Source organism: Sinocyclocheilus anshuiensis, unplaced genomic scaffold (genome assembly GCF_001515605.1).
Source record: "Sinocyclocheilus anshuiensis isolate Anshui unplaced genomic scaffold, SAMN03320099.WGS_v1.1 scaffold635, whole genome shotgun sequence".
NCBI lineage: Eukaryota > Metazoa > Chordata > Actinopteri > Cypriniformes > Cyprinidae > Sinocyclocheilus > Sinocyclocheilus anshuiensis.
Genome location: NW_015551039.1, coordinates 328,063 through 341,297, shown reverse-complemented (window position 1 = coordinate 341,297; position 13,235 = coordinate 328,063). Strand labels below are relative to the sequence as shown.

The window sequence follows — 13,235 nt, the reverse complement described above, 5'->3', positions numbered from 1 at the left end:
ACACACACACACACACAAAAAAACATCAAAATGATTAATTACAAAATAGTTACTTCAAACATAGTTTTTTATAACCGCCCATTTTACAGAAATTTGTGTTTAAAGAATGTTTTAGTTCTTTATTCTTTTTTCCCCCACAAAAAGTTCAAATATTTCAATGCATCTGAAGCTTAAACCGGATCAGAAAATTCTGCATAATAGGAACTCTGCACGCATCTCCCATACTACTTTCCACTGGAAATGAATGTCTGCCATTTGTCGAAGATCGTCAAAAGGCAGTTTTAGTGATTTGCCCATGTAGGCATAATGCCTACAACAGGCTGGTTTCAGCATAAACAAAATTAGAAACAAACAAACAAAATCACATCCTACAGTCTTCCCAAAGTAAAATCCCTATTCATTTCTCCATAAAGAAGCTTTAAGGATTAGCAATAGTAGGTTTCTGCAGAGTATTACAGGAATTCATTTTTTATTTTTTAAATGATTTGACTGCTAAATTCGCAATGAACAACTACACAACTCTTGAACCATAAACAAACAACCAGAGAAGCCACTGTTACCGTGGAAATGCAAATTGCACCAAAAGCACCATTTGCTGAAGCATTCCTTCAGATGATTTCTCAGACCTTTGTTTTTTTTGTTTTCAAATATTTTCTTTGCTTCAAATCAAAGTTTGTAATGTGCTTCATCTTGAGGCTGGTTGGTTTAGTTTAGCTTTAATATAGCTTAGAGCTTAAAAAAAAATCCCTATGAAGAAAATGAATGGGAAAAATACTTTTAGAACCAAAGACAATGAAAATGTGGTTGCCACTGTTGTGCTATATAGAAATGTAACCGATCAGGGGAAGCCCGGTATCTGTTGGTGGAGGTGAAGTGAGGTGAGCAGTAAGAGTTGACCTAAGGATTGGGTCTGCTATGACAGTGGGATTTCTGTGCTAATCTCAGCACACTATAATTAACCATGACTGTTATCATCATGGAAAGCCTATAAATGTAATTGATCCATAAGCTGATGATTCATAATCATCTCTCTGTCTATTTTAAGAAACCAATAAGGCAGTTCAGATACTATCAGACTCAGTTATGCTGATAGCATCACATCAACATCAAACCCTGTCAAACAAGTTACATATCCAGTATGCACTTCAGCCTTTACAGGTTGCTGGGAATCCTAAGTGAGTTTGGTAGGTTTGGAAACTGAAGATGATATGTTTAGGGTGACGCTGCTGGTCTGCAGGGCCGTGAGCTGCTCTGTGTGGATCAGCTGGGGATTGAAGTAACAACAGCAGGGCGCAGATTCACTCCACTCATTCCCTCTGACACAGAACTGCTCGGCTAATCAGCTTACAAAAGATCCCTTAGCAATAGCCATGGAACACCTTGCAAATGTTGGTGTGTGCATGTGTATTTTAGAGAATGACAGCAGGGTAAAGACTAGTGATGCACTGAAATTAAAATGTAAAAATTACTGTGCGTGATGGTGAAAAATGATTTGGCCACATTTCTGCAAGTGACTTCAGGCATCAAATGCTTGAGATGATATACATAATGCTGTAATGTATACACAAATTACATTTTACACAGGTTTTTGTTGCTTTCCATTAAAGGTAAACGAGAAAGTAGGCTAAAGTTTGATTCTGTATACGGCAAACTGATCTATGTACACATGTACAGACGTCTTTGTCCATTCCATCACAGGATTTCTCCATGTGAGTCACACAGAGAAGGTACACATGCCTCATGAACTGTAAATGCTAGCTCATTTCTGATAATATCATCAGATGATGTCTACATTTTAATACAATTAAACCTGGAACAATTCAAGCACACTCTGCTTTGGTTAATGTAACAGTTTCTGTTCAAATTTCCAGGGTATTTTTGCTTTTGGCTAAAAACAGTTATGAAAAATTAATGGCATTCTGGTGAACAAGTTCAAAGACAAAACAATTTCTGTGCATCCCTAGAAAAGACTGCTAAGCTTGAAAATCAAGCATTGCTAAATTTGTTTCAATGCATGTAGAACTCAATAAATGTGATTCAAGCCACATTAAAGGACTCCAGCATGCCCGATACAACACGCCAACCAAGCACCCCTGCAGAGAGCCTTTTATCTACACACAAGTGGAAGGTTCTGGTACGAGCTGGGCCTCCCTTTCTCACTAGTGTTACCTTGGGCGTCGCCTCCTTCGGCGGACAGGGCCGCGGCACTCTTGCTTCTAGCTAGCGAGGCCTGGGTGGGTGTGAGCAGCCGACTGAGGACACTGCTATCCACGGGGGCAGCCAACAAGCGGCGAGCTATAGACACGGTGTGCCCGTACAGACACAAAAAACAGCAGACAAAAGGGAAAAGAAAAGAGATAGGTTGAGGAATAAACACAAGAGGAAGGAGAGGGGAATGACACCAATGTGATTTAAAATGCAAGAATCAACACAAAAAACAAAGAGAAAAGTACTTTAAATGTAAACAGTGGATGTCAATTGAGACTCTCAATGCTGGTGAGACAAAAATAATATTAGTGAGATAAGAGGGAGGTGATTGGGAGCAGGACCAGGGCTGTGGAAGTGGAGGTGAAAACAAAAGGGACACATAAAGCCAGGACTAAAAGAGTAACTGGAAGAGCTTTTTGAGATCCATCAGACAAGAGTCAAGCATTTTTAATTTGAGGTATAGATCGAATTTATGTTAGTATTAAATTAAGAAACAGATTACAGGTCTGCATTTGACATCAGTCTGGTCTATACTGCAGTTTTGCAGAATGTAGTTGGGAAAACATAAAAAGATTCTGCTGAAACTGAATAAATTTGATACAGATCATACACTGGAAAACCGGATCTGTAGCAGGATATGCCAACAGGGGGAAAAAGCTCTTGTAGTCACGAGATCTGTTTGTAATCAGAGTGGGGGAATCCCCCCCCCAGTGGGGGAAAAACTGAAAAATGAAAGAGTAAAAACTTAATGTCTCTTGAATGATCCATTTATTTTATTTTCCCCCTTGACACTGTATTGATACAGTCCAAGTTGTGAAGAGGGGGTGAGGCTGTTAAGCTTTTGATGATGTGGTTAAGGGAGTTCAATAATAAGGAAGTGCTCTCAGCATAGATAACGGTGGTATCAATCTGAACAAGTGTGTACTGTGATGGGGAAACTCTAAAACACAATTCAGGAGGTCATTTAATTTTCAAGAGTGAGCATATAAACCAAGAGTCTAAAGATGTCCTGCAAACAAGTTTCTAGAAATAAATACAGCGTTCCTGTAAATCTACTCAGCATTCAGCGTATTTAAACCTGGAATGACAATAGACACACTCGCACACTGAAAACAGCCATGGCACCAGGGCCAAACTCCTTGGTTATGGTCATGTCATTTGGGAAGAAAAACAACAATGTTCACACATACAAAAAATACATTGTATTTGCATACACAAAGAGTCCATTTCTGGTGAGTAGGTTAGTTGAGGTCCCTGAGAGAACGAAGAAGCAACAAGGAGAGGTTAAGATAAATTGGAAGCTCAAGGCAGCAGCAAACACCAACCGACATGTGAACAAAATAGCATAGATTTTAGCAGATTGTTATGTTTCTGAATGCACGATGATCTGATGCACGAGTCGAAAGACATGGCAAAAAAAGAACGTAGGGAGAAAGACGCTGCACGTTTATAACCACAAACCAACACTGTAAACCCCATGCTCCCCCCAACATCCCTTATTACACCAATGTAATGTTCTGTTGGCTGCGGATTAAACAAAAGCAGAGCGGACCATAGACATGAACGCAGTTTACGCTTATTTATTAGTAAATGGCGAACAGGCATGGCGAAATGTCCCAGTTGGGATTTAAGCACCTGATTCATCTGCTGTGGATTTCTCTGGTTTGGTGACGGGCTGCGTTTTAGCCCCTACTCGAGAGAGGGAGGAGCTTCGCTTCTTCAGGATTGGGCCTACAGACAAAGTGGACAGGGCAGTGTTAGAATCATTCAGGAAGCAAGGCCTTTTCTGTGTCTTAAGCTTATGCGTGCCACTTGCAGTGAATGAGGAAATGGATATTTTGATGAGAACAATGCAGCTAGACTCTGCTTTATAATTGTGGTTGTATTTATAGTTTTCAGTTTAATTATAATATGGAGAATTGCATTTGTTGCATGCTTGCGAATGCCTGTGTAAGCTCCCTGTATACGTTTAAATGCTTATTTACACTGAAACTAGATTTTCAGAATGACATTGAGTAAACTGCTAAAGTAGGCAAATAAAGGCTCAAACCCTTAATAAAAATATTTTATGAGACCTTGTGATTGTTCATCATTGTTCTCAATCTCTGTGTTAAAGGGGTCATGAACTGAGAAATCAAAATTCCCTTGATCTTTTGACATATAAGAGGTTATTGTACTACAAAAACATCCTGAAAGTTTCAGAACTCAAAACTTTCTCATTAGTCTAAAAACAGCTTATATTGAAGCCAGTCTGCCAAAACGACAGGTTGTGGAATGTGCCACTTTATGACTATATAGTGTGGCTAAACACCGCCTCCGCAGAAGGTGATCAACGCCTGCTTCTACATCACTGCCTGTTTAGCTCCGACCACCGCATGTATTGTAAATAACGATAGACAGGTCTATGTAGAGACCAAACGATAAAGATGGCTCCGAAGACAACAAGACACTTTACAGAGCCAAGTTGTGAAAAAACACAGTCTTTGCATCGCCTTCCTTCTGATCTTAACATTAGGAAAGAGTGGAGTGGAACTTGGTCCTATGTTCACTTCATACCGCAGATGACGCAGGATTTTCAGAAAGGCTGAAACTAAAAGATGATGCTGTGCCGACTATACTGGATCCGACAGTAATGTTGCAACACACAAGTGTGAGTAACTGTTTTTATTATGTGGTCACTATTGCTTTGTCTGTTATTACAGATCGTTTGAAATGTACTGAGTATTTATGCGTTTTTAACCTAAATCACAGCAGCGTCCATCTGTGTAGGATGTCAAACATACACAACTGTTAGCCAATCAGAGCAATGGGTGTTTACCTCCGAGTCTACAGTCCATCACGCCTATTTAAACAGAGCGTTCTGATGAAGGGGGTCAAAACAGGACAGAAAATAGCCTATTACTTCTAAATTATGATGTTTTTTAATGTAAAAATCTTGATAACATTATAAGTGGACCTCAGAGAACAGTACAAAATAATAAAAAAGGCAGTTCATGACCCCTTTAAGTGTGCAGAAACTATTTTAAAGGGGTAGTTCATTCAAAAATAAAAATCTGTCATCATTTTACTCACTGCTCCAAACCTATATGACTTCTTTGGAACACAAAAGAAGAAATTAAGATAAATTACTGATACTTTCATGGAGCTTTTGTTTGAAAACTTGACATTCATTGTAAATGAATGGGAAAAAAGCTAGTGCATTCTTCAAAATATCTCCTTTTGTGTTTCACAGTAGAAAATCATTCAAGTTGGACACGACAATAGAGTATGTAAATGAAGACAGAATTAAACATTTTTAACAAATCCTTCAAAAGAAGGGTAGTACTGGCAGTTTGGCACCTGTCTTTTCCACCTGAGGCTGCTTATGCACTTCTTTAGAGGCCTGAGGAACATTGCTAGGCAACCGGTTCAAAGACGAACTTCTCCTCTTTGTACCTGAGAGACAAAAGAGAGCTCAACTCCTGAATCGAAAACATAGGTTTCTCTCATTAGGGACTGAAGACAGACTTCAAAGATAAAACCATCAACACAAAAGTGATCTAAAATCTTCAACTTTTGTGGCACCACACTAAAATGTGCCTGCAGAGAAGGAAATGAAGAGGAGACTCCTACACAAACAGTCTCTAGTGTGAAACTGGCTGAGTCATGGCTGGCTGCTCCTGTTAGAGGACGAGGAAACTGTGGAGAGAAACAGCATGTCTGCAAAAATCATAAGCTGCCAAGATGGCAAAAACACTTTCGGCCCATTCAAATAAACACAATGCTGAATTTGCATTTAAATAACATTGTAAAACGAAGCTCATCAAGCAAACCACAGGGAGAGGCACCTGTGTGAGACATGACCTGTGACAGACATCTGTTTGGATCACATGACCAGCATTAAAAAGTATGTACTCATGCTCATGTATCAAAAGAACTCATGCTGTATGACGTACATCCTGGATAAGAAAAGGGTAGGAGAGGGCAGGGAGGACACTTACTTTTATCAGGAGAATTAAGGAGGGTGGCTGATGATGAGGAGAGACGCTTGCTGATGACTAAGTCAGTCTGTTTCAGGTTTGTAGTAGAGGAAGAGCGCTTGTCTACAGGGGAGGGTAAATATGCACACAGAGAAAGACAGGGAGTGGAATTAAGAGTTACAGGGGTTTGCACGTGCTAAGCTATTGTTAATTACACTAATACAAGCTGGCTTATCTACATTTTAAAGACAAGGTAACAGCTACACATAAAAAAAATTAAAACATACTCAATAGCTAGACCTGAAATCGTGACTGCATTATATGTCTATTACAGTCACATGAATGAATAAATAAATAAATATACACTTTTACATAGACTAAACACACACATACATACATACATACATACATACATACATACATACATACATCGATCTAATGCACTGTAAATGCCGGATTTTTAAAAACAAATAGGCCTACCGGAACGCAAAAATTTAAAATCTGACATTTTCCGGAACAGGATCAAATTAAGTACTGGTCATAATACTCACATAAATATGTTTCATGTTAGCAACAGTGTGTTTTGCTGCAGCAGCGCCGATGGAAGCGGTTAACTGACTGCGTAGCACAGCCACACGCGCCACAGTTACGTTTGGGATCATTTTACTTTAAATGCCATAATGTCAGTTGAAAACATTGCAATAGTGTTTTAAAATACAATAACAAGCACCACGAAACCATTTAAAGAGGCACGTTCAGCGGTCTCCGTGTCGGGATAGGAAACAGTCAATGTAAAATGATCTCAAACGTACGGCGCGCTCTCTTCATTTTATCAAATGATCATAATCACATCTATTCATTTACAATCCTGCTACTAGCTTTTTATTCAGACTAAAACCCCTTTAATTCGGGTGAGAAAGCGGGGTTTTTTTTTAGTGGCTTTTGCACATCCTGTCATGCCGGTGACTGCATGCTGCTGCAATAGATGCATTTTGCTGCATTAAAGTTAACGATTAATCGATTAATTGATCGTTAATTTAAACGACGATCGATCATGGAAATGATCAAACATTGACATCCCTAATTCAAAGACATTCAAAGGGACATTAAATCTGAATAAAAAGTGGGGGGAAAAATCTGATTAAACTCAAAGTGACATCCCCAGTAAGTGCTTCAGAGAACATGCTCTTTGTTACAATCCCTGGCAAGTGAAGAAAATATATTATTATAAACAACTTAGTGAGTGAATAAGAAACAGCCAGTACAGCCCCAGTCAGATTAGTGCACATATGAGCGAAGAGGAGGAGTGGGCAGTTTGTGTCAAGTCACGCCATGGGCAGGCAAACTATAAACCACCTTGTGGCGTCTGATTCCTGGGTGGCTTGGTGGCTGGAGAAGCAGGGGAGATTACTATAGCAATCGGGAAGAAGGCGGAGCCACTGTCACTCTGTCCTGTGGGTGGGGCAGGGACAGACAGGTCGCTATTGGAAACTCTCTCCCCAAGGAGAATGTGAGAGAGGTGGAAAAACACAGCTGACAACATTAGTTTTCCATCCCTAAGTGGTGTTGCATACAACCACCAACAAACAAACATGACTTGTTAAAGGTGAAGTGTCATTTTTGGAATGTTTGGGAAATAGTTTCTGCTATCCCAGTTCAAAACACTGTGGCTCAATAAAAAAAAAATCAGCAACCATAGGATTAACTGGAGAAGGACTACCTGTTTGGCTGACTGACCAATGGCATATGTGGGTTTCAGGAAACTGTGTGATAATCATATATCTGGTGTCTAGAGTCATCATAGTATAGTGGTGCACAAATGACACAACAAATCACCGCAATCAGGATTGTCAAAAGAAGATGATTATTCATAGAGTCATAACACACTTGGGCGGACTACGGGACAATCAGTGAAAGAAGGCTGTTCAAGTTTTATAAGGAAAAGCTGTTGAATATATTATCAGGTGCTTCTGATGTTTTGGCATTTAGGAAAAGCACTCATACCATTTTTGTTGTCAGAGTCTGAAAGTCCACCCCAGGACCATCTCTTCTGTCTCTGCTCTACTCGCTGGCTGCGCTCCAGGGTACGTCTCATCACGGCCTCATAGTGCTCCTACACACACACTTTGTTAGACAAATAAAGCCATGATACAACCTCTGAGCTGTGCAGCAGTGGACCGTGGAAAAAGTGTGGGTGTCAATACTAAAACAAAGTCCATGATTCTAGGCTCTTTTGCATGTCAGGTACTGACACACGACTCCTGCTGCATGACTGTAAGACTAACAAAATCACCTGTTCATTATGTTATGGATAAAAGGGTGTTAATGAACAACCCCAATAAGAAGCAGGGCGATATGACCAAAATCTTATTTCACGGTATGAGATTTTATTTCACGATAACGATATGTACCTTGATATTGCTATTTTTATTTTATTTTTGTTATTAAAATTAAGAAAAAGAAGCAAATTACAAGCACAACAGAACAAAAAAATATGAAATAAACTTTTAATTTATTCAGCTACAGTAGGCTAGGTTTATTTAACATGTAGAAAAAATATTACAGAAATTGAATAAAGTGTATATATAAAACACTGCATAGTCTTCACTGTATCAATCAAACAGTGAATATCAATATAATGAAACATCCAGTTTTCATCCAACTGTTTTACATTTATTTAACATATAACCGACTCTGTTTACTTGAATACTCCACACGACGGCCATTATGACGTTACTGTGTGCGTATTTGACCATTCAAGCACAATAAAACACGAAAGAGATGTTTTCGCGATCGCATGCTGTCGAGAGAGGGGCTTTCAGTGGCTGTGCGTCAGTCAGCACGAGCACCACATTGAGTTCTTTTTCACTACTTATTGCACTTAACTCTACCAAGTGCGTCCCTCGCTTTATTTTCTCATTCATGCATGTTTCCTTATCACTCAAAAGGTGTATAACGTTTAAGCAGTACTGTGTTACGCAGATATATTTGCAGACCGCGGAATACATCATATAGCAAAATCTTTAACGATAGACACTTTATTTCGTGTTAACGATATATACCGTCATACCGCCCAGACCTAAGCCTATCTCTAATAGTCAGTGAAGAGACCAGTGAGGCCGGATGACTGTAGGGACGTGCAAAAACACACATTTCCCAAAATAGACTGGTTGGTGGGTTGTCTAAACAACTAGCTAAGCTTAAGGGAGTCCAGTATAATTAGGCTGGTTTAGGTTCAGACTTGACATTATGCATGGCTTTAAAATATTATACTCTGTGTAAAGGATTATACAGCCTTTAGGAATGGTCTCTAAAGGGCATTTTAATATTTAAAAAGGAAATTTAATATTGCAGCAGGAGGTTAACCTTTTGAATGGTAGTTTGCTTCTGTTTGTGTATTGTTTTACAAAAGGTAAGGTCTAAGAAAAAACAGCTTACCTTTTCTTCCTCTAATTTCTGTTTCCTTTTCTCCTCCACTGCAGCTCTCCTCTGTTCCTCCTTCCTGCGCTGCTCTTCCAGCTTCTTCTGTCTCTCCTCCATTTGTCTCTCCACCTGCAGCCGGGTCTTGCGCTCTCGCTCCAGGAGCTGAGTCTCACGGGCCGCTGAATGGGCCAAACAGGGTGTGATAGCAGGTGTGTTTGTACGATTTGTTACAATGTAAGAGAATGAATTATGTCCAACTCTGTGCAGGGGTTGGCAAACTTTTTGACACGAAGGACCCTTTTCATTTTTTATTACTTTGCGTCACATCGCCACACAAAATTAATGCAGTGTATACTATGATTTTCAATGGATAATGAACTCTTGTTTCCCAGCATCCACCTCAGCGTGAATAAATTATGCAAATGACCGCCTCACTGTTTTGTAAACACAGTGTTATTGTTCTCTTTGACTTATGTGTTATTTCTCTTGCTCTTATCACCTGTGTGCCAATTATTATCCTTCTGCAAGACAATGGTCACATGCACATCTAAAGTTGCCAACACCTGTTGTGTGAAATTTTTTGCTTTGTCACCATGTTGCTTTTCCTGCTCTTCTCTCCTTTCTTTGGCCACTCTGAGTTTGTCGTCTATCCTCAAGGCTGCCCCATCAATGACTGAGAACACAGAACACAACGTCAGTGTATCAGTTGAAATCTGAACACTTCCTGGGCTATGAAAAGGCTCTCGGCAGATTGCACTAGTATCCATTGCGCAGATAATCCTTTCGCATGGACATACATGAGGCTCAGGTTACAGATTCAGCTATGAGCTCACCACACCTGATACAGTATTGACACTGAGTCATGGGCGTGTGTGACTATATGCTACAGGAAGTGCTGCAATGGTCATGTGACAGCATGTTACTCAATTAACCAAAGCAAGACTGCAGGAAAAATTAAACTAAACAAAACAAAAAAGCTAAAAGAAAAAAAGGATTGTTTTAGTGCAAACCTGCCTTTTTTATGAAAATTTTTTACCTTTTGAATCTATGAAAGAGACGCCTTAAAACAAATGAAAATACACTCATTTATAATAATTATTTTTGTTTCAGTGTAAAAATCTGAACTACTTGCACAATTGGGCATTCAGAAAAAAAAGATCCTTGTGAATCCCTGCAGTGACTGACAGACTGAGATCTGAGATCATCGTTTGTTACCTGGCCTGGTTTGGCTCTTCATTGTGCTGGCTGCTGGTGTTGGGCTGTTCCCTGCCTGGTTGCGCCGTTCCTCTGCCTGCGCCTGTGCAACTGCAGCTGGAAATGCAATGAGACAAAATGCACATAAAAATGGGTATCACTACTACTATTTAAACAGGAAAGAGGAAAGAGGCAACAAGAGAAATGTAGGGCATTAAGAATTCATTTTAAAGAGACTTGCCATAGGAATGTTTGATCCTGTGAAACAGATTTAAAATTCTAGCATAAATAACTACTCTGCTTCTGACCGCTCATCTGGATGACATGTTACTTTGCGAGTAATGTACATATTGTTGGAGTCAACATAACAGAAAATAACAATCTCGTTCTACTCCCATGTCTGTTTAAAACAATAAACATTTCAAATGCTCTTCGGCAGTCTTGTGGCAGGCAGGAGAGGAGGAAGGAAGGAAGGATATAAAAAAAAAAGCGTCACCAACAAGTCTGTGTGCCTTTGTAACAGTTCTCTCCCTCAACACAGAGTGTCAGAGAGAGAAAAAGAGAGGGTGTTTGTTATTCTGGCGATAAAGGAGCATGTGATGACTGTATGGTGAAAATCAAGATGCTGCTGATAGACTGTCAGCTGAAGAGAGGGCACCACTTGGCACATCTTACTGGTTGAGAAAAAGCCATCTCTCTAGTTCTAACTTCTGCTCAAGCCCACTGGTTTATGCTCATTAGGAATGTGTTTTGATTTGTTTGTGATCATGTGGTCCACTGTGAATCTGGGAGACTTTGAATAAGACATCAGGCTTTCTGAAGGGATGCTTGTGCACAGAGGCTGGCATGTGCTGCAGTGTGAGCTAGGGCTGTGTTCGATACATCCATACGACAATATATCATTCCATACTACTTGACGATACAGGTATCGATACAGCTGTTTCTGTATCGATATCGTAGCACGTGTGCAGCAGTGGACCGTGCTTAATTTGAATACACACACAGCATTTAAAGCGGAGTGGAATAAGTGCAAGGTTTCAAAAAAAGAATGAATAGAGTATGATATATAGGCTACAACATGGTTTAATCTGGCCGCAGAGGAAAACAACCGGGGATGCATGATAAAGAGACGTAATCCCCAAAACAGAGCTTCACACTTGCGCAATATGGAAATATCTGCTAAGTGTGTTACTTATTTTTGTCAACCTGGTAACAATGTGCATGTGCTCTCTCTCTCTCTCCACTGTGGATAAAAGCGCTGACTTTCTGAAAAAAAAGAGAGAGAGAGAGAGAGAGGGAGAGAGGGAGAGAGAGAGAGACTGTGTATTAGAGATGCACCGATCGATCGGCCAGGGATCGGAATCGGCTGATTTTCCTCATGATCAGCCCGGATCGGTGATCGGCCGGTCAGTCTCACTTCTTTCCGATTTTGAGCCGATCCGTTTTGTTACCAGCGGCACAGGCAATAACGTCAGCTACGCATTCTCGCTCTCTTCTCTCCGACAACCCCTTCTCTCTCACACGCACGTCTCATTCGCTTTGGTTAAATAGTGCTTGTATTGCACATTATTTTAGTCATTCCCGCAGGTTTCGCACTCATACCAAACGCACGCGCACCACCACTGATCTATATTAGTAGAGCGCACAATCCGCGCTCAGTCTCAAACAGCTTGTGAGCCACAAATACCAAAATGAGTGGCTAACTGCGCTAAAACGTTCAAATACATAAACAAATTATGTCAAAATGCCCGTTTTGGCGAGTATTCACTATCCAGATAAACACAAGTCAGTTTTGGAACGTTAAATAGTTAGTTCTTAGAAAGAAAATCGGAATCGGCAAAAATCGGTATCGGCAGATCACACTAACAAAAAATCGGTATCGGCCAAGAAAATTGCAATCGGTGCATCTCTACTGTGTATGTACAGTATATGCCGCCACAAATAGAGTGCAAGTCTATGTGAAACACCTCTTCTGTTATGAATATTATTCAATATTTTAATTTGAAATAGTGGACAGATTTTCTTTAACCATATTCCAAAAACTGGCAACCCCAGGGCAATCCCAAATCATGTGAAAAAAAGTACCAATTTCCCTTGTATGACACAGCGTGCAATTAGGATCGGGTTTAAGTTTCATGCTATAGAGTTTACGTGGAGTCATATAAGTCCTATGAATAAAGTTTAAATGGATTTGTTGATGATCCGGATTCCTCGAAGCATACATTACCATAACCCAGACTCCGTCCCAATCAAAACTGGGAGAAAGGTCCGGAATATCTGCCCGCCAAGCAGAGTCTATTATCAAAGGAGGGTACATTTTTTCCAGAAAATAACCATATAATTTAGAAACGAATCCTCTTGTTTCCGGGGTCTCACATATTACTTTCAATAAAACTTTTCATCCTTTCTTAAAGGAGACATATTATGCCCCTTTTTACAATATGTAATATA

The 13,235-nt window shown here is 39.9% G+C and overlaps 1 protein-coding gene across 14 annotated transcripts in view; it reads right to left on the bottom strand.

Moving 5' to 3' along the window:
* LOC107661376 (MAP7 domain-containing protein 2-like) overlaps positions 1–13,235 on the bottom strand; it is a 38,719-nt gene that overhangs the window by 11,133 nt on the left and 14,351 nt on the right. For 4 of the 14 annotated variants that reach the window (XM_016450903.1, XM_016450905.1, XM_016450904.1 and 1 more), the window contains exons 2-10: positions 10,806–10,901; positions 10,183–10,263; positions 9,606–9,769; positions 8,172–8,280; positions 7,524–7,700; positions 6,189–6,290; positions 5,548–5,643; positions 3,844–3,939; positions 2,170–2,295 (exon numbers count right to left, since the gene is read on the bottom strand). In XM_016450903.1, the coding sequence (XP_016306389.1) occupies positions 2,170–2,295; positions 3,844–3,939; positions 5,548–5,643; positions 6,189–6,290; positions 7,524–7,700; positions 8,172–8,280; positions 9,606–9,769; positions 10,183–10,263; positions 10,806–10,901 (1,047 nt within the window). The remainder of the gene's footprint in view (positions 1–2,169; positions 2,296–3,843; positions 3,940–5,547; positions 5,644–6,188; positions 6,291–7,523; positions 7,701–8,171; positions 8,281–9,605; positions 9,770–10,182; positions 10,264–10,805; positions 10,902–13,235) is intronic. The other 10 variants (XM_016450909.1, XM_016450910.1, XM_016450915.1 and 7 more) reach the window with 8 other exon arrangements.